This window comes from Leptosomus discolor, chromosome 6 (assembly GCF_034619465.1).
Source record: "Leptosomus discolor isolate bLepDis1 chromosome 6, bLepDis1.hap2, whole genome shotgun sequence".
In the NCBI taxonomy this organism is placed as follows: Eukaryota; Metazoa; Chordata; class Aves; order Leptosomiformes; family Leptosomidae; genus Leptosomus; species Leptosomus discolor.
In genome coordinates, this window is record NC_141396.1 from 31,911,751 (window position 1) to 31,930,896 (window position 19,146).

Below are 19,146 nucleotides of genomic sequence, written 5' to 3' on the forward strand. Positions count from 1 at the left end.
TGACATGGAGAAGCTAAATGGAAAAAAACAAGGCAATAGATGGAGAAGAGAGCAGACAGTGTCTTGTGAAACTCTGTAATGGAAATAACAGTTCAAGATGTAAACTGTCAAGCAGGTCTGGAAAGAGGAGTTTTTGAAAACAGACTTCAAAAGAATAGGTTAGGAGAGATACTTCACTGAAACAACTAAAAACTGGGTTAATCAGTAATTTGGGAAACTTCAGTGAAATCCAAGTATAAGCTTGAGGTGGTCTGTTGATGGAGGCCGATATTGATGAACAACTACCATGACATAATTCAATCTGCTCAAATAGATGAATGTATATTTATTCTTTAGGTATGGTGATGTTAATGCTTTCATCATTTTAATGTGCACATTTCTTACTGTATGATTTGTAGGATGTTGGTATCTTCTTAAAATGAAGCCTGATGGAGACGAAGGTATTCAGTACAGTAAACGAGTAACTATTGCTATTCATACAGCAGTTAAATCTGGAGGCAGGATTGCTAGAATATTCTGTCTTTTTGTCTGTGGAACAAATACTTTAAAGCATTATTTCTTGAAACTTATCTGCATAAATATATCCACAAGGTAAATATGAAAGCATCTTAGTGTAACAATATGAAATTGTAACTTTACTACAGTAATTAAAGATCACTAACTATCTCAAGGTGTTTTGATTCCCCTTTCCCTTATTAACATAAACTAACGTTGCCAAGCTTGACATGAACCAAGGGACTTCAAATCTCTGTATTTCAGCTTTAAGGAAATCAAGATGGGGGTTATGAAATTAATGTGCAAAAATTGTAGGTTCTTTTGAGTGCTTGTGAAGCTGCAACTGACATACAGAATTAGTGATTTACTCAGTCACGTACTCAGGGCTGCTTGATTGTTGCTGAAAATCCATAGCTAGTATGAAGTAAAACAGAAAATTACACAACTTTTCTCGTGTCAAAGTTTTGTATGCAAGAAAGTAAAGGTATGTGGGGGGAAATCCTGAAAAAATTGTCATCAGAGTTTTCTTCTGGGATTGTATAATCCTTGAACACTCTCTTGTGAAGGAATTTCAAGATGTCTTAAGAGTTAATGAGTTTTTTAATGAATTGGAGTCTGTTATGTCGTTGGTCCCAGTTGTGTTACTCATGTAGAAAGTAATACTTTTCTTCTTTATGTGCTAAAAGCTTATTCTCACCCTCTAGTGTAATAAGTGTGGAGAGGTTGAACTTCTTGGAATCCATTGTATTTTTATATAGTGAAAGTCTTCTATTAGAAACATGACATGTTCTATTTCACATTCTGTAATTTGACTAAAGAAAGCAATTCAGAAAATATGAAACCTTTTTTCCTTAGTCATTCCAGTTTTTTATTGCCTGCTATACTATCTCAAAACAGAGAGGCAAGAGGAGATAACACTTACTGCCTAGCATATGCTTTCAGGCAGAACATAATCAATTGACAAAATATCAGAATGTAGAAGCGTATTGACTAATTCTTCATTTTACCCCATTGACACAAACTACAAAACACTGGGAATATGCCTCAACCAAAACAGTCTTTGCTTAGATATTTCAGCTGTGTTCAGTGGGCTGTGCTGGGAGATAAGGGGGCCTGTTTGCTGTGCTCTGTCTTATCTCTGGTCTTTTTGCTGCTAATAAGTGAGCAGGTTTTGATTAGTGTCAACTGCTGAATGAAGTTATCTCTTAATATACAACTGGTGATCAGCTCTATATTCCACAAATAAGTGACTCTCTGAATGCAGCCTCCCGCCAGAAAGGGCTTTGTTTTTTCTTTCCTTCTGTCTGCTTTGCAAGTAAATTGTTCCTTCTACAGACCCATGTGGCTTGCTTCTCTCACTCTTGGTGACAGCAAAGCTTACTGGTTGGTGATCTCTGCAGGGGTTTATAGCTCAGCTCTGGTGTTCTCTCCCTCTGTTCCCAATTCTCTGTTCCCTCCCCTACTGTGACTAAATAAATTACCTGTATGACATGTTCAGTTTTCTCTGGCAAGAAGCCTGGGAAATCAAATCTGTTCCCAAACCTGGGTCTCCTGTTTGGCAAATGTAATGCCTCCCTGCTGTTAAATCAGGTCAGCGCTCAGGAAAAACAAAGAACAATTTCATATAACTATAATCAACACAAAGTAAATTTAGATAATGCAGCTGACATATGTTTATTGTAAAGACCATCAAGGAAATAATTTTAAAAGCACTTCATCTTTCTCTGTTGCATTAGGATACATGTTGAATGTTCTGTGCATAGAGAAGATCAAACATTTTCTTTCTGTTATCCCATATCAACGTGAAATACATTTATTTCCTGTCTGGTCTAAGAAAATATTTGGTGAAATGGTTCATTTGGTTGCATTAGAAACAGTTTGATGTATTTAATTACTGTGGCTTTATGTAATTAATATTAATTGATAATTATCTGTTAATTACTATTAATTATTCATAACCTGCCCAGTCCCTTTGACCTTTTGACCTCAGAAAGTGGAGATATACTTGAAAGCATTTAGAGAAGGAAAACCAAATCCTTTTAATACATTGTGCTTGTTTTTCTACCTTTCTGCTCAGTATGTTTCCACTAGAGATCAGAGGTGGCAGGTCAGTAACAGGGTGGCAGCATGTCTTTCCTGCGTTACCAGACCTGACACATGCCCGGCAGTCCTGCAGCACGTGTCCTGCGTGGGCAGCCTGCTCTCTTGCCTGCTCTCTCACCTGCTGAGGCAGTCACCTTGTACAGGGGCAGCCTCCCCTCTCCAGCTGGAAGCTGAATTTCCTGCTCAGCTACTTTGCATGTCCTAGAGAGGCTCTGAATTAAACCCCAGAGGCGGGGATATTTATCCACTGTTAGCAAACTCACATAGACTGCAGCAGGACTGTGGAGCATCTCCAGTCACCTCCTGTCTGGCTTTATTGTGGTAGGCCTCTGTCCTGGGGCTGGTTTCCTTTGGGCAGGCTGTGCTTGTGCAGGTGGGTGCTTGGGGACTGAAACAGCTATTGAAACCCTGAGCTTTCCCCAGCCCTCTTCAGAGAAGGAGAGGAGTAGGAAGTGCCAAGTGCCCCTGGGGGACTCTCAGGGCTGGTGCAGTGCTAACCTATGAGCCCTCGCTGTGCTGAGCTCCCAGGGGCAGCTTTGCTGCCACTTATTCAAGAGGGTTAGTAAAAGGCATCAACAGCTGCTTATAGTCTTACACAGTCTTACCACCACCACAGGCTAAATAGCTGCTGAGTCATAGCTGGGGGCCTTGGCTGGAACTATTTTCCAACCCCAGCTGAATATCAGGTTGTCTCACCTGAAAGAGTCTTGGGGTGAGCCATGTGAGAGGCTGCTGGATGTCCTGAGCAGCAGAGCAAGGCTGCACAGGGCTCTTCCCAGGGCTGCCCAACCTGCATGGCCTGTGTTTCAAACTCAGCTCATGCTTCATTCTCAAAAGCAGATGATCTCAAATGCATATGCTGTGTTTTTAAAACAGCACGTGCTTTTAAAGACAGCTACAGTGTTATTAATAATTGTTTAGTCATTCATGAGTTGCCTTTGTTCCAACAAGTGCCTTTGTTGTTTCTTTGTTGCTCTGAGACACAGAGTTAATGTTTTTTCATCAATTTAAAAATCCTTCAAAACTTTGTTGTATAAGACAAATCCTTGAAACTGAAATTGCTCTTTATTGTCCGAAGTCTTTGTCCAGTGTGCACAACAAAGATTAAGAGGTGAAAGCAGTGAAGTGGGTTTTTAAGACAGGAGTTCAGTTCCTGCTTCCACCAGCAATGACTTGAAGCAAGGGCCATAATCTCCATCTACATCAGCTCCTGTCTGAAGAAATAACAGTAGTAATGTTATCTATCTTCAACTTTGTCTTATCAGCACAGATTGCAGATGCTGTCTCGTACTGTAAAGGTACAGGACCTGACTCAGGCTTCAGCTGATGCTGTAGCATAAATAATTTCAGCTCTGTGTTAATGGTAAGGGTAAAGCCTGTCTTGTTCCCTTCTTAGCATCTAGGTTGGTCAAAGGAATTGTTGAGCTTGTTTCAACACTGCTTTATTTCTTGTCTTCTCCAGCCTGTGACCTGATGACCCTGGGGATCTTAGCCTTAGTGACGTCCACTGGTTGTGCCTCAGCCAACGCCCTGCAGTCCCTGACGGATGCCATGCACATCCCACACCTTTTTGTACAGCGCAACACGGGAGGCTCTCCACGCACAGCCTGCTACCTGAACCCCAGCCTGGAGGAGGAGGAGTACACTTTGGCCGCCCGACCACCAGTCCGCCTCAATGATGTTATGCTGAAACTGGTCACTGAGCTGCGGTGGCAGAAATTCATAGTGTTTTATGACAGTGATTATGGTAAGTAAAGTGAAATTGATTTTTTTTTTTTTTTTTTTTTTAACTGGAAGATGGAGAGGAAACTGTAAAGGGAGGGTTGGAATATAACTTGCTGGGTTCTTCATTGATAAAGGGGAAAGTGTTGCAAGTGGACGCAGCTCTTGGGTTTGAAGGAAAGGTTGCTGTGAAAACTAGTTCTCAGACAAGCAGGAAAGTTGCTTAGCAACATCTACCGAGACAGCCAAAGTTTGAATCATCTCACACTTTTTTCAGTAAAATATTAATAAAGTGTTGACATTGATTGGCAGGGGTCATGTAGCTGTGCAAGGAAGTTCAACATTGCCCTCTACCCATTCCCAGAAAATACTTTCTATCAAAGCTGAGTACTGTTCTCTTTAAAAATTAATTTTCACAATAACTATTACTATTTCTTTTTTCACATGCTTCCTCACACTATTCTCCATTTGGACTAAATTTCACAGTGATATACTTGCTGGCCTTAAACCAAAAGGTAGAGTTAGCATTTTCACTACATCTGATGTATTTCCTTTAGCAAAATTTTTACTTCAGCCTGAAACTTGAGGAAAAGGAGTCTCTGCCCAAGCAAATGTTGTACCTTATGATGGGTATAAAGAATCAATGAAAAAATACTTGCGTCATTGTTCCAAGCTCTGAAAGGGAACTGTGTGCGTAATTTTTTTTAATTCCCCCTGCCTCCTGCTCAACTGATATGAACGCTATTGCATATGTTTAACTTGCAGTATTTTCAGCTCTCTCATCTTAATATATAGGATCTGTAATGGATATAGGATCTGTAACAGGGAAATAAATTTTCTATAGTATGTTTTAAAATGCTGTGAACACTTTTGGATTAAAACGTGATGTGTAAGTTTTTGATGGGGTGACTTACTATGAACAGAATAGAAAGGGATTAAGGCTAAATTGCAATTGGAAAAATAATCTTATATATCTGTACACATAGTTTAGATTTTATACATAGTCTTCCACAACTGCAAAATGGATCTTTATTTGTATTTTCCCAGTATAAAGACAGAATTTCAATGGTGAATTAGAAAGAAATAATATCTTTGGTTTTGAGGCTGGGCTACTCTTGGGTTTTTGGGTGTGTTTTGTTTGTTCGTGGGGGTTTTTTGTTGTTGTTTGGTGGTTGGTTTTTTTTGTTTGTTTTTTGTTTGTTTGTTTTTTTTAAAAGGCAGCTATGCAAAGGGTCCTGAGCTTGAATGAATTCTGAAAGTCTTGGGTGCAGCTTTGTGTTCTGACTTGTTAGAGATGTCACTTGCTGTTTCTTCAACAGGCAGATCGAAGATAATGAGGGTGATTTTAAGTGGGAAACCAGCTGAGGCTGTAACATCCTTTTAATGATATAGCATTATTTTAAGCATGAGAAGGCTGCCATGATACTTGTAGAGTTAACCTGTAGACTCAAAAATCTAGCAACCCAGCAAATAAACTGGTATGTAATTACTGTCCTATGTAATGCTTGACCAGTGAAAGCTTTGGAAGCAAAACCCACAAAGTATGTGGTAGATGTTCTTTTGGTGGCCTTCTGGTAGTGATGAGAGAGTTCCTATGTAGCAGAGGATTGTGCTTAAAAAGTAAAAATTATTCTAGTGGTTATTTCCAAGAATTAAAAAGAAAAAAAAAATATATTTTTTAAAAGGCTTACAAACATCCTTTTAATAGTTACTGTTGTTTCTCTTCTGCTGATTTGTAGCTTTAACCTTCCAAAACAGCTTGAGTTGGGGATCTTTCAGCCCCGGGAATCCTGGCCCTTGTAACACCCCAGATGCTCTATGTACAAACTGTTATCACCCGTTTTCCCTGGCAGCAAACCTGGTTACTCAACTATGGTATCACTTATTCCAGTAGTACATCATGTTTCTTTGCTTTTCTTTGCAAAGGGTTAACATCTCAGTACCAAATCTTGAAACCCTTAATTCACATACTCTATAAATTCAGTTGTGATCACATTTATCTTTTCCATTTACCACAGACTGACCTTCAGTCTGTATCAGTAGGACAAATACTAAAAGGCAATGGAAAATTGCTACAGACATTTTGCGCCTTTCAGTGGAGGGCATGTTGCATAATGCAGCTGCCCTTGCGCTATTTCCTCTCCTCTTCCTCTCAGATGTGACAAGCAACTTATACTAATTCCACTAGAAGGATTTTTTTTTTTTTATAAGAATTTGGTGGGAGGAGTTTCCGTAAAGAAGCCAACTGAATCTTAACACTCTGAGCAGGCGTCAGTGAATAGGGGATAAATAACTTTGTTCCCAGGATATTGCATGCTGTGCTCAAGACCACCAGCCTGGCTCCCAGGTCATGCCTATTGCTCTCATTAGTAAGCTTCAGCAGGGCCGTGCTTATGCATATCCAGCAACACTTCCCAGTTCAGTGTGCAGGATTTGACTGCTGGCCACGAGGAGGGTGGTCACTTGAAGAACACATGTTTATGATTAGAGTGTTTCCAGCAATGGGGTTTTGTGCTTTATTGTAGTAAATGGTCCTTGTCTACCTGCTCTCTGGAAGTTATGCAATTCCCTTAATGTTTTAATTTGATCTCTAAAAATCATCCAATTCCTTGGTGTCCTGGTTGTGAAATTGTCAGGTTTTCTGAAGACAAAATAACATTGCAGAATTTAAAGAAGTCCCGTGTTTGTAGTAATGCTGTGCTATGCTGGAGCTGAAAATTATTTACCTCATGAATTAATTATCCCTTATCAGACATACATTTTGGATTATAATTTCCGCACTGGCTAAATTAAGAAAAAGTAATAGATTTGGCAATTAGAAATACAAAGTAGTCACTGAACATCCTAACAAGCCCCTTAATATTGTTATGCTTACAAAAAAATATGCCTTGAAGCTACAGATAGAAGTCTGATCCATATGTGTGACTTCAGTGAAAGAATACGGTCCTTTCCAGTAAAATGCCTTAAATTCTATGACAGGAAACTGGAGATTTCTCAGGAAGGATGCGCAAGTTTTAAAGAAAAAGAGTGCAAAATGTAAATGGTGGAAGCAGGGTACAAACTGTGGCATTCCACCTAACATGAAACCAGCTTTTAGATTTTGTCACTTGTGGTGAAGAATGGATAATAGTAAGAGATGGGGAATAGCTTGGTTCTGGAGAAGTGACCTTTCAAAGACCTCAGACTTGATAGCTGCAGCATGCAAGCTCTTCTTAATGTTCTCCTGCTGAGCCATACCAGTGGGGGAAAGGTCAGTTGATACATATCCGTACAGTTCTCCTGTATCTATATAAGAAAAGACAAGGGATCATGTAGACACTGCAACTTCACAACTCAGCCCTTGTTTTTCCACTTCTCTCGTTTATGGTTTGTGCATAATTTCAGAGATGCATGGAAAGCTACTCCCCATTGATAATAATAGGAACTTTCTGCTGATGAGACTGCTGCCTGCCATGAAAATGGTGGCTAAGCCCTATAGCAATTCAAGTAAGTTATAGCTAAGACAAGTCTCTTTTCTTGTTGATGTGTTGTAGAGCTGTTGGAGCTCAAGGCCAGAATGAGACAGTCTGAGCCCTCTCTATGTCCCTGCTATTCTTTGCCATGTCATCTTGAGAAGGCTTTCTAGCCCCCATGTATGCTTCCGTTTCCCATCTGTGAAATGGAAAGAGAAACCTTCCTCCCAGTGTGACTGAACTGGTGTTTGAGGTTTCTTTAGGAATTCTTTAGGCAACAGAATTGTCACATTCAGGAATAAGGCACTTCCAGCAAGAGCTCAAGGGACCAGGGTCATGTGAAATGTGCTATTTTACTTTAAGTGTCTTTATGAAAATCCTGTGCTGAATTATGGGATTTGGCATTTAATTTTCTAGGGGGAAAAAAAATGAAGTAACCCTAAGTTTGTCAGTGGCTGTCAGATGGTGCTCTGTGGAACTATGTCCATCCACCTGTTAAAGAACCCACAACAGAAATCACATCTGTTGTGCATCCTAAAAAGCTTCAGCTGCACTGGTGTGCTTTGAATTGCTTTTTCCTCTAAAGGAGCATTTTTTGTGCCTTTACATACATTGCCTCAGTGTGTAAAGGCCTGTGGGGAAGTTTAATGTTTTATTTTGCTGGCCACCTGGATGTAGAAGCATAAGTAATTTTCTGACACAAAAATTGGTAGCGTGGCAAGATTCATAAAGAATCTTACCAAGCTCTAAAATGACTATAGGTTAAACAGAGTGGGTGCTGCCCACAGTAAGATGAGTCTGGGTAATAAACAGTAGAAAATATGCTTCTAGGGTAGGCAGATAAACAGATGTATGGTTAAGGAAGGGTTTGAGAAGGATTTTGGAAGCTGGGTGTGAAAATGAAAACAAGGAGGAATATCAAGTTACATTTCTGAAGAGAAATTCGAGTAATCGATATGTTTTCACTAGATTAATCTTACTGTTGAAAAACTTTGTTTCTGTAGTTATATCAAGTCTCTCTGCTTTCCTACCTACATGCACACATACCCATATTACAAAATGTAAGACAACAGGTTTTTGTATGTGGCTCTATTTTGTCAATGCAAATGGTATTAAGCTTTTGAAAGGGAGCTGTAATATTTTTATTCTTAACTTTTTGTGTCAATAATTGAGTGTTGTCTGGTTAAAAAAAAGTGTCATAGAAGTTTTACAGAACGAATTTTTGAAGAATTTTGGACCTTTCAAATCTGTCTATGGAGCTTTGTTCCTACAAGGAAAAAACCCCAAACACAAACCCGCAGTTTATTGATTTATAAATTAATTTAAATTTTAATTATTTTTTTTAGAGTAGAGATTTTTTTTTCCATTATGATCATTGATGGCTCATTAATTTTGAATGCTTCCTGATGATTCTTGAGATGTAGAAATAACTCTATTTTCAATGTGATAAGTTTTATGGGAAGTTTTGTTTCCTACAGCAATTGCATGGCAATTTTACTTCTGAGTCCTACCTGTCAAGGGCCTCACCCTTGGTTGGAAGTGACAGGAATTATGCTGTCAATAGTTTTAGAAGTAGCTATTGATCCTGGAATGGTCTCTCCTTTGTAAATGTCCCTTTGTGCTGGCCACTACCCTTGCAGTTACTTAATTGGAAAAGGAATATAGTAATTAAACTTGAGAAATGCATGCTTTTACACAATCCGTGTGTAACACTTCAGATCCATTAGGATGTGAAGCATTGGCTGTCACAACAAAGGCAAAGTAGAACATTTGCATATTTCATCTTACCTGCTTTAGTTTGTTGTTAAAATTTCTTCTGTTCTGGTCAATATAACATAAGTTACCTTCTGCTTTCTGCATTACTATTTCAGCTGTCAAACAACCACTTCTGCATCACTAGGGCTGCCATATTTCTTAACAGGCTTTTCCAGTGAGCATGAGCATGCCTTGCTTAATGCAAATACAGGAAATCCGGTGCTTGAGAAGTGTTGAACCAACTGCACATGTGTTGGTATGTGCCCATTCGGCAAATCTGACACTACAAGAAAGTGTTAGACTTTCTCTGTGTGTGCTGTGTAGCTGTGTTTGCATGTGTTATTAAAAATAACTAGTTTTTTTTTTTCAGTCAGTTGAAGCATCCCAGCTGGAACCATTGCAGAGAAGCTTGAATTGGGATTGCTGTGTTTGAATAATAAAATGTATAGAATTTAAGCAGTCAGCCTCACAGAAGCATAACTTCTTTATGGTCATCAATCTGCAACAGCAATGACTTAGGGAGGGAATCCTCAGACACCTCTGTCATTGGTGCTGCTGTATAAGATGATAAAGGGAGGAACAGACTGGGCCTAAGCACCTTTTCATCCAACAAGGAACAGAATCCTCTGGGCATTTATTCTATACAAGTTCTGCACCACCTGGTTATTCATGCATAACCAGGGATATGGGATGTCTAGACCCCAGATGTATCTAAAATCTTCAATTTCTACCTAGAAAAATGAAGACTTTCCTATGAAAAGAGTGTGTCTTGTGACTTAATATATAAACATCATTGCTGCTGCAGAGAATGCCAGGAAGGAAAGAATTCAGCCAAGTTCTCCAAGTCCCACAGGGAGTTTGTGATGCTGTGGGGTAGAGGAAAAAAAATTGACCTTTTGACTTTTACATTGAATTTGATCTGGAAGCTATTGAAGAAATGGCATTGTGTTGTGACATTTGTCCTTCAATCACTTTTCTGACTGTAGCAGAACTTAAAATAATTGGCCAACTTAAATTAAGCATGGATTTTTGTCATTTTTATTGTACTTTTTTATTTAGTAATGCATTGCAGTATATAACGCATTAACGCATTAACCAACGTAATTAAAGAAAGTCAATTTCACTTAAATATCAAAGTACTAAAATTAATTTATAAATAATAATTTGAAGGTATATGAGTAAGCATGCTAATAGCAGAAGTAAGACTTCCCTCTCTCTAACGCCCCCCTAATTCCTAGCAGGGTATGGGAGCAGTGGACAGAGATTGCTTGCCATAAAAGCTATTTGCTAAATACTTTTGGGGCAATGCCTGACATGATATACAAATGGTCTTAACGTTATAGTAATGCCTTTATTCTGAATGAGTGCTGTCATAGACTATCTGGTAGGTATGGTAGTAGAAGCTAGTCAGAGAACTCTGGACAAATATTTTGGGCAGTTTCAAGCAACTTGTCTTGCTCATAAATTCAAGGCAAATTAAGGAAATAATTTCAACCTTTCAAATAATTTGAAAAATGTTTTACAGAGAGAGGATGCAAGTTCTTTTGAAAAATTAAAAATGCTGTGAAGTGACACTTTCAAAACAGAAGGCTTGTGCTCTTTGTTCAAAATAGCTATTAAAAATCCATTTGCATTTTATCAGAAGTAATCAGGAGGAGGGGGAATGCTCATGAAATAATTAAATGAAATGCTTTATTAGAAGCAGTTTTCTACCAGTTTTTCAGCTCAGTCATCTGGTCAAAAGTGATTCTTAATCTAGTCTTGAAGCACTCATTGTGCATTCTTTACTGTCTCTTTTTCAACTCATTGTATCATTTTAGTAAACAGTCTCCAGGCTCAACTTTGCAAAACCTAGTGGCTATTGGTAACTCTGTTTTTTCCCCCTTTATATTCTGAAGCAGAGAAATCTTTCATAATACAGCACTCACTGGCTAAAGAAAGTGCAAAGTTCAGCAGCCTAGAAACGGAGGGTGCAAATTAATTCACTTTGAACAGAGAGGTCTTTGAAAATGTCATTTGCATAATGTCCTAAGTTCTTGGACTTTCTTTCCCTGACTGATGGTAGTTTTAATCTCTTGACTTCTCAAGCTGTGGCATAAGGCTAAACAGTTTGTTCAGGCATGTGAAAATGACAAGGAGAAACGTAAGGATGATTTGGTGTACTTGAGCAGGGAATCTGAGGAACTAATTCCAGAAAGGAGTCTCTAGTTCACATTTGTTAGAGAGTGAATGTTTATATATCCATTTAGAAATTATTCAATAAACACATAGCTGGAAGTGAAACAGCAGAAGGATTGAAGTCTGTCCTGGAAGATTTATGTAGGGCTTCAGGCAGTTACACCATTGTTCTGAGGAAATATATGCAGAAATGAACTTTAGTGAATAAGTTCCCAGTCTTTATTGTCTTTCATGGAAAGTGGTAGAGGAGAGGAAGAGAATTCATATACATATATACGCACACACATATGTATTTATCTACGGATTTCAAGGAAAGTGGTAAAGGAGTGTGTGTATATTTACATAGATGTATGTGTGTATACTTGTGTGTAAATATATATGTGAGTTCATGTATGGAATCAAGGAAACGTGATTCACCTGCTCCCTTCCTACCTTTGCCCGGTCCCTCCTAGTAATCTTTCTGATGCCACTCTGGGCAGGACTTCTTTGGCTTCCTTCCTGGATGGAAACAGTTTTCTTAAGAGGTGATGTGGCTTCCTATCACTGCTTTTTGTCTCCTTGTTGAGACAGAAATCCTGTTCCTCCTTTTCTCATACTTCTTGTATTTAGATACTGATCTTTATTTATTTATTTTACTCATGGCTAAGCATTTGTGTGGGTTTACAGTCTGTCTTCAGCACTCTTTGCCTAGGCTGGGGCTAGTGCTTTGGCCAGGATGGTAAACAGTGAAAGAATGTACTCTGAAGGATTCTTTTTGTTTCTCCTCTGCTTGTAAAGCATGGTGACTGCGGACATTAGAGAAGAGATAATGTTATTAGTAATTTTCTTCATAGAAAGGTTTAATCTTGAGGACCACAATGAATGTAAAACTCCTGAAATAATTGTAAAGGAAAAGTATGGTAGGGAGTGTAACTTTTATTAGAGCTCTGAGGGTCAAAATGGTTTTCTATGTATTGTGTGGTTATCAACAAATACATACATTGCCACTCCTGCACAGTATTTATATGCTTGTGATATATTCATATATTTGTAAAGGGGTAGGCTACTGCATTTGTGTATATATAATGTAGCAAACTTATTAGACAGAACTAGCCTTTTGTTCAACATTTGGGAACTGGAAAGATCTGATCCATGCAATCCAAGATTGCATTTAAATGTAAAGCAGTAAGTTTCTATTTTTTTCCTTTTTTTTTTTTTTTTTTTTTTTTCCCCCTGAAAAAGATTGTAAATAGTCTATGCTGCAGTGATCTTTGTGGAATATGAAATAAGTATCTTTCATGCTGTGAATTAAAACAAACACGGGGCCGTTCTACTAGCCCTTACAGAAATGATAATCTTTTATTTTCTAACAGCAAAGAGGAAAGCAAGATACTTTTCCTTAGCTGAAAACAAAGGGGCAATGATCAAGAAGGGTAAGCAAAGCTTGATTGGTTTTCAGGTGGAGGTGAATGCAAACAAAGATTAGTTACATAGTCTGCCTAGGAGGTTATCAAATCAGGAAATGGTAGAAAATTAAGAAACGTGAATTCCTGACAGTGAAACACACTTGGTATTTGTACTGTGCAAGTTTCCATCTTGATGCTCCCTCTCTTCAGGAAGTAGCCAGTGTGAAACCATGGAGACTCCCTCAACCATGCAGATCTTTAAGCACTTGGAGTTGTCTGGGCTCAGAGCAGAACCCCAAGTTGTATGCACAGTCAATACTGGAATCATCTGTGTTATACACTGCCTTTATGACTTTACATTAAACTATCCATTTAGTGAGGGTCTTTTATCATAGCATCTGCGCAATTTACAGTTTAATGCATCATCCTACAAGATAAGGTAGCTGTGCTTGCATAAAAATTGCAGAGACACGGGGAGTGTTGGACTGCCAAGGCAGTTGCATGACTATGAACTAGGCACCTTACTCAGATTTCAGTAAGGGTCTGAAACTTGGGTTTAATGTCTAGCTAGCTGTCTGAAGCTGTGCAAGGTTTCCTTCCCAGCCAGAGATGTCCAAAGGTGGCAGGGTCTTGCTCTTCCTTAAATTGTGCTGTGCAGGCCTTTTATACCTTCTGCATTTATGTTCTTGTGTATTTAATGTTTAGATCTGTTGCAATTATTTTAAGAGTTACTTCAGTCATTTTAGAAGCAAATGCATTATTAAACTGTGAAGAATTAAATAGAAAGTGGAGTAAAAAAGACTTCATAGTTTGGGTTGTTCAGAGTCAAAGCCTATTAGGAATGTAATCTGGATGTCTGAGTTCCATTCGAGAGTGATCTAATATTCATCATGTTATTATAGCATTTGTTTAAATGGAAATAATGCAATATTTTTTGTGTACAAATTGCGTAAATAGGATTAGTCTTATTACTGGGGAACGTTGAGTCCTACGCAGATCCTTTTTAATACTGGATATTTTGTTTTCCTATCTCTCACTTTAGTAATCAAGACCCAAATAGGCTATTTCTAACAAAAACATGTGGGAGAATTGTGGAGGACTTCAAGAAAGAGACAAAGATTGAGTGGGAACATCCCTTGCAATAATTTCATTGATGATTCCCTGTGATGTGAGAGATCTGAATGGAAACAGAGCTACTATGACACTATTTGGAGGCAGTAGTTCAGTTCATCAATTTGGAAGGCCTTACAGGGTCAGGAACTATTGACAGTCCCCATTTCCCAGCAGCCTATCTCATCTATCAGTAAGAATTGAACTTTTGCCTGGATAAATCTTCAGCTGTCACATAGGAGACGTGGAAGGGAAGCCAGGATAGTAATTCAGCTCTGGTGTATATTAATGCTGGCTTTAATTTAATTTCCAAGGTGATAGTGAGTTCCTCTGGTCTGCACCTTGCTTATATCGTCAGGAAAATATCTTTCTGGCAAAGCACGCATGTGGAGTGAGGAAAATGGAGAACCTATACCATGGAAGAATGGTTGTTATGTTTATACCAAAAGGCCAAGAAATATTTAGTCCCTGAAATACAAAACGCCTTTGTTGCATGATGGACCATAACCGAGAGTTCTCATTTGTCGTAATGCAACTCCTCAGTGATTTTAAAAGTCGTTTTGTTTTGGCCCACTGATATTAATATTTGACGTTGCCATTAACAGGAATTATGATATTTCTTGTCTTCCAAAAGCCATATTATAACATCAAGGGAACTTTGTTAAGAAAGGAATAATCCATTAACTAGAACCAACACTTCTCTGTAATCACCTTTATCCGTCAAATGATAGAATCTTTACAGGAAGGAACTGTCTTACTTCCGTTTATTTTTGTCAGTAGGAATATGAATCCCCCCTAGTATGGAAGAATAATTAAAGGTGAAATGCTGTCATTGTATTAATAAGTCAGCGCAGCCTGAGCACCAACACCTAACTGGATACCCTACCAGGCACTTCTGGTGTAATAGAAATCCTGTTAGATGAAAGAACAGCAGTGTGCTTTAATTTTGAGTGAAGATCTTCCCCGTTGCTCTGCATTAAGGATGCTGTGTTATGATTACCTTGTATGGAAGTATATATAAGCTTATCAAATTTTATTTAACACACACAAAAAAAAAAGATAGTTTGGACTGCAGATATTTGACTCCGAGTGACAGTTCTGGTGCCCAAAGTGCACTCTCCCTTTAGCAAGCAGTAATTGGTGATGTAGTCTGTCTCTGCTCTACAAAGTAGTATCTGTGGGAGTTTTTGTGCTAGTTTATATCTCTTATTCTCTCACATTTTGTGCAGCCACCTAAGTCTGGACAAGCTGTAATTAGATGAAACAACGTATTAGGGTATTAAAACAGGAATAACAAGGGGGCAGCCTTGCAGTGGGAAGAGTGGGAGGCAAAAAAAGAGGGACGCTTTAAATGTTGGATTAGTGGCCAGTTAGTGGAGTTGACAGAGTAGTGATGACAGATGCATTTAAGTTTTCTTTCTCTCAAATCCTCCTTACGCTGTTAAAAAGAACAAAATTCCAAATCATGGTAGCAGAAGGGGTTGGAAGCCCAGAGCCAAGTGAGTTTGGCAAGTGCAGCCACCCTCTCAGTAACCATGGACTGGCCCTGGGGTGACGTTACATTGGTGTGATGATAGTAATGTTACTAGAGCACAGAAGTGTATTCTGGTGGAATCTAAGACTGTCCTCTTCCTATTTGGATTACTATAATTTAGCCAGTTCACTTTGGATCTGGTTTAGTGCTACTGCTGTGCAACAGTAACAGACAGAAAATTAGCTAATTAGCAGCAATAGAAATCTGAATGTTTTTTGGTTATGTCAGAGAACAATAAGACTTTTAGGGCCTCTTCAGACAGTTGCATCAAAATAATTTGTTGGTTTATAATGTGGTGTGATTGAAAAAATTATTAGACTGAAGTGGCAAGAGAGAAAACTCTTGCAAGTTAGCAGTGAGGTTTGTCTGCTTCCCTTTATGGACTTAGCTTATGTAGTGAAGGTGGTAGAAGGTCTTAATTTCACTAACTCAGCAACTTGATCATAGTACTTTTTAAAAAAAAATACAGTGTAAAAATTAACTAAAAGTGTCATTTTTGGGGGCAACGAGAGAAATAACTTTGTAGGCTGAGGTTTGTTTTCTTGTTTAAGCTAAAGAAGCTGGATTGAGTTTAAATAATAAAGAATGAAGATGAAAACTTTTATTGCTTTCTTTTCCTGTAATTATGCAAGAACTGATCTACCAGTGTAACTTTAAATGAGCGAATAGTATCCTTGAAATCCAGATATAAATGAGTAATCACAGGAAGTGAATTGGAGAATTCATAGCCTATCTAAAATACTTAGAATGACTCCTGAGTTCTACTCCTGCCACAGTAAGGTCTGCCTGATGTGAGGAAACACCTGCGTGAGGCACTTCTAAGAAACAGAGCCTGATGCCATCCATGCCAGGAGGCCCATCAAACAGTATTGGCTCATATCCTGCAAAACACATGCCTGTGCCAAGTGCTCTATCTTTAGACTGAATAGGGGGACTGTAAAAGCTAAATATAACCTCAAATTGAAACACATACAACTGTTTGAAGAGTGGGGTGCATAGATGTATGCAAGGACTGAATTGTTTAGTTGAAATTTACCTGGTTCCTGAAAAACTATGGCATCTGTGATTACGCTCTGTATGTGTGAGATCATGTCAGTCTGCTTGTGTTCTGAATAATGTTGAACTTGTTGACCAATTTCAAATCAATCTAATATGGCAGAGGCCTCAAGCCTTTTCTATACATTTGAAAAAAAAAAAAGAAAGAAAAAGGTCATTACAAAAGAGAGGTCCTGCAAAAGGTTGCACTATTAACTTAATTGCAAGCTATTAGACAGCAAAGAATCAACACAGCAACAGCAGTAGGTGCTCAGTTAGGTTTGACATCAGGGAGTCACGAAAGAAAAGGGTCTTACAGAAGATTCAAGGGTACCAAAAGCTTTAATCGGACATTGTTAAACATGAGGTAATCCAAACATCAGACACAAAGTCACAGGACTCATGACTGCCAGTGCTCAGGAAAGGGTTTGTTTCTAATGTTCCAGTGTTTAATACTTTCTGTGTCAATGAGCATTCTGTGTTTCATCTTCAGAAGCTGATGTCAGGAAGACTCATTTTTATCATTGTATTGTATAATGGATTGGGATGGAGCAAACCATCTCTAAAAGAGTTCTAAAATCCTTAGTCTACAGTAGTCACTGTGCTATCTTAGGATCTGCCAAAGAAATATTTGAGTTTAGTCATGGTTAATGCAAGATCTACCTTTCTTTTGTTCACTTTTTTTTATTCCTCTGAAGGTGGCCTTTTCCTTTGCTTGGGACTTCATGATATTTATTATTCTGTGCACTGTGGCCGTTAATCACTTTATAGTAAACTTCGACAAATTTGAGGCCCTTCTGCTGCAGAAGGGCTGGCAGTGCCACCTGAAGGAAAGAAAAGTCCTTGCAAAACTAGTAATCATCTGCGGGTGGTGGGGAGTATTGGAGAAGCTCTGACCCTTTGCAGGAGAGGAGTGTGTTTTCATTGCAGGCTTTCAATATTAACATAGGAAGAAAGATTACCCTTGTTATCTAGGAAAACTGTAGCTAATTAATTCTTTGTTTCTTAATAAAAATGAAAGCTGAAATGTTAGAGCATCAGGAGAACCATCTGGGGATTCTGAATGATTGTTTAGAAAATAGAAAGCCTTGTCGAATTTCCTCTTATTTGTAGTCACTGCTATTTTTCAGGTATTGGTCCAGCAGAATCTCTAAGGACTTTTTTTTTTTCGTGTATAAATGAGTGATTTTGGAGATGTTTAGATCAGTGTGTTCCCGAATGTTCTTATTTATGTTACTTACCTAACTGAAAAAAAATTCTTTGGTTGAAATGCTGCCATGAGGAATTGATATTGATTTGAGTATTCTCTTTAGCAAAACATGCTAACAAAAACCAGCAGCTAAATGTTGTTTTGCCTTAATAATGATTTAAAGACTGAAAATTGGCAAGCAAAAGGAGACCTGTGGGGATATATGCAAATAGCTTTATTTTCCCATATGTCTTGGGTGGGAGGATGGCTGCTTTTAATTTAGCTAATTCTTTATGTGCTAAAGAGGTATTTTGTTAGGGGAAAATATCCTTTCTTTTTTATTTTAAGGAAAAAGGAAAGACTCTGATTATAATGATCTGAAAGAAGGATTTTAAACATTTGGTGTTTATTGCTGTTAATTACTGTGGTAAGCACACATGGCAATGTGTGATGTTAATTCCTAGTTCATTTATTTGAAACATGTAAACGCATCCGCAAGCAAGTCTTTCATTAGAAAATCATGTGTAGGACGTAGCCTTGTTGCCAGACACCAGAATCTCCCTACAGCCTGTTTTATTGTGGGGTGTCTCTTACAGAACTTGACCTTTTGATATGAAATGTCGTATATTTAAAAGAAAAAGAAACCAAAATAGTCCTTAAACTTAAAGACCTCAGAAGTTGGTAAGATGCTTTGTCTTTATGCTTTGAACTTTATTTAGCTCCCAAGGAGAAGTTTCTGGAAGTCCAATGCCAGGGAGATAACCAAGTTTCACTGGATTTTAATGTCATCTAAGTGCATGGTCCAGTGACTATTTTGCCTTTTGAATATGCTTTTTTAAGACCTTTTTTAAAAAATGTGGCAAAACTTAATTTTATTGGAATTTAAAGGAATCTTCTATATATCATTTTAATGTCTCAGGAGAATGCAGATCCTCATGGAGAAGAATTTATATAATACTAAGACCAATCACGTTTGCATGTACATATCCTCATCAATCATGTTAATCCTGACCCCAATCAGGCAATCAGACTTTAACGCACCTTGTTCTTATCAGAGTAGTTTGCACTTGGCGTTCATCAGCCAAGTTTAAATGCATGGCCCATAAACTTCCAGTTGTCACATGGATTGCAGCAGCCCTAAATCTAGTACTAAGACCAAGCGATGTTCGTGTCCCTGTTGCTGTGACT

At 38.3% G+C, this 19,146-nt stretch overlaps 1 protein-coding gene across 2 annotated transcripts in view; it reads left to right on the forward strand.

Annotated features, from left to right (window-relative positions):
• The window catches only part of GRID1 (glutamate ionotropic receptor delta type subunit 1), a 553,612-nt gene that overhangs the window by 224,153 nt on the left and 310,313 nt on the right, over positions 1-19,146 (forward strand). For both annotated transcript variants that reach the window (XM_086466670.1, XM_086466671.1), the window contains exon 3: positions 4,061-4,345. In XM_086466670.1, coding sequence (XP_086322796.1) covers positions 4,061-4,345 — 285 coding nt within the window. The remainder of the gene's footprint in view (positions 1-4,060; positions 4,346-19,146) is intronic.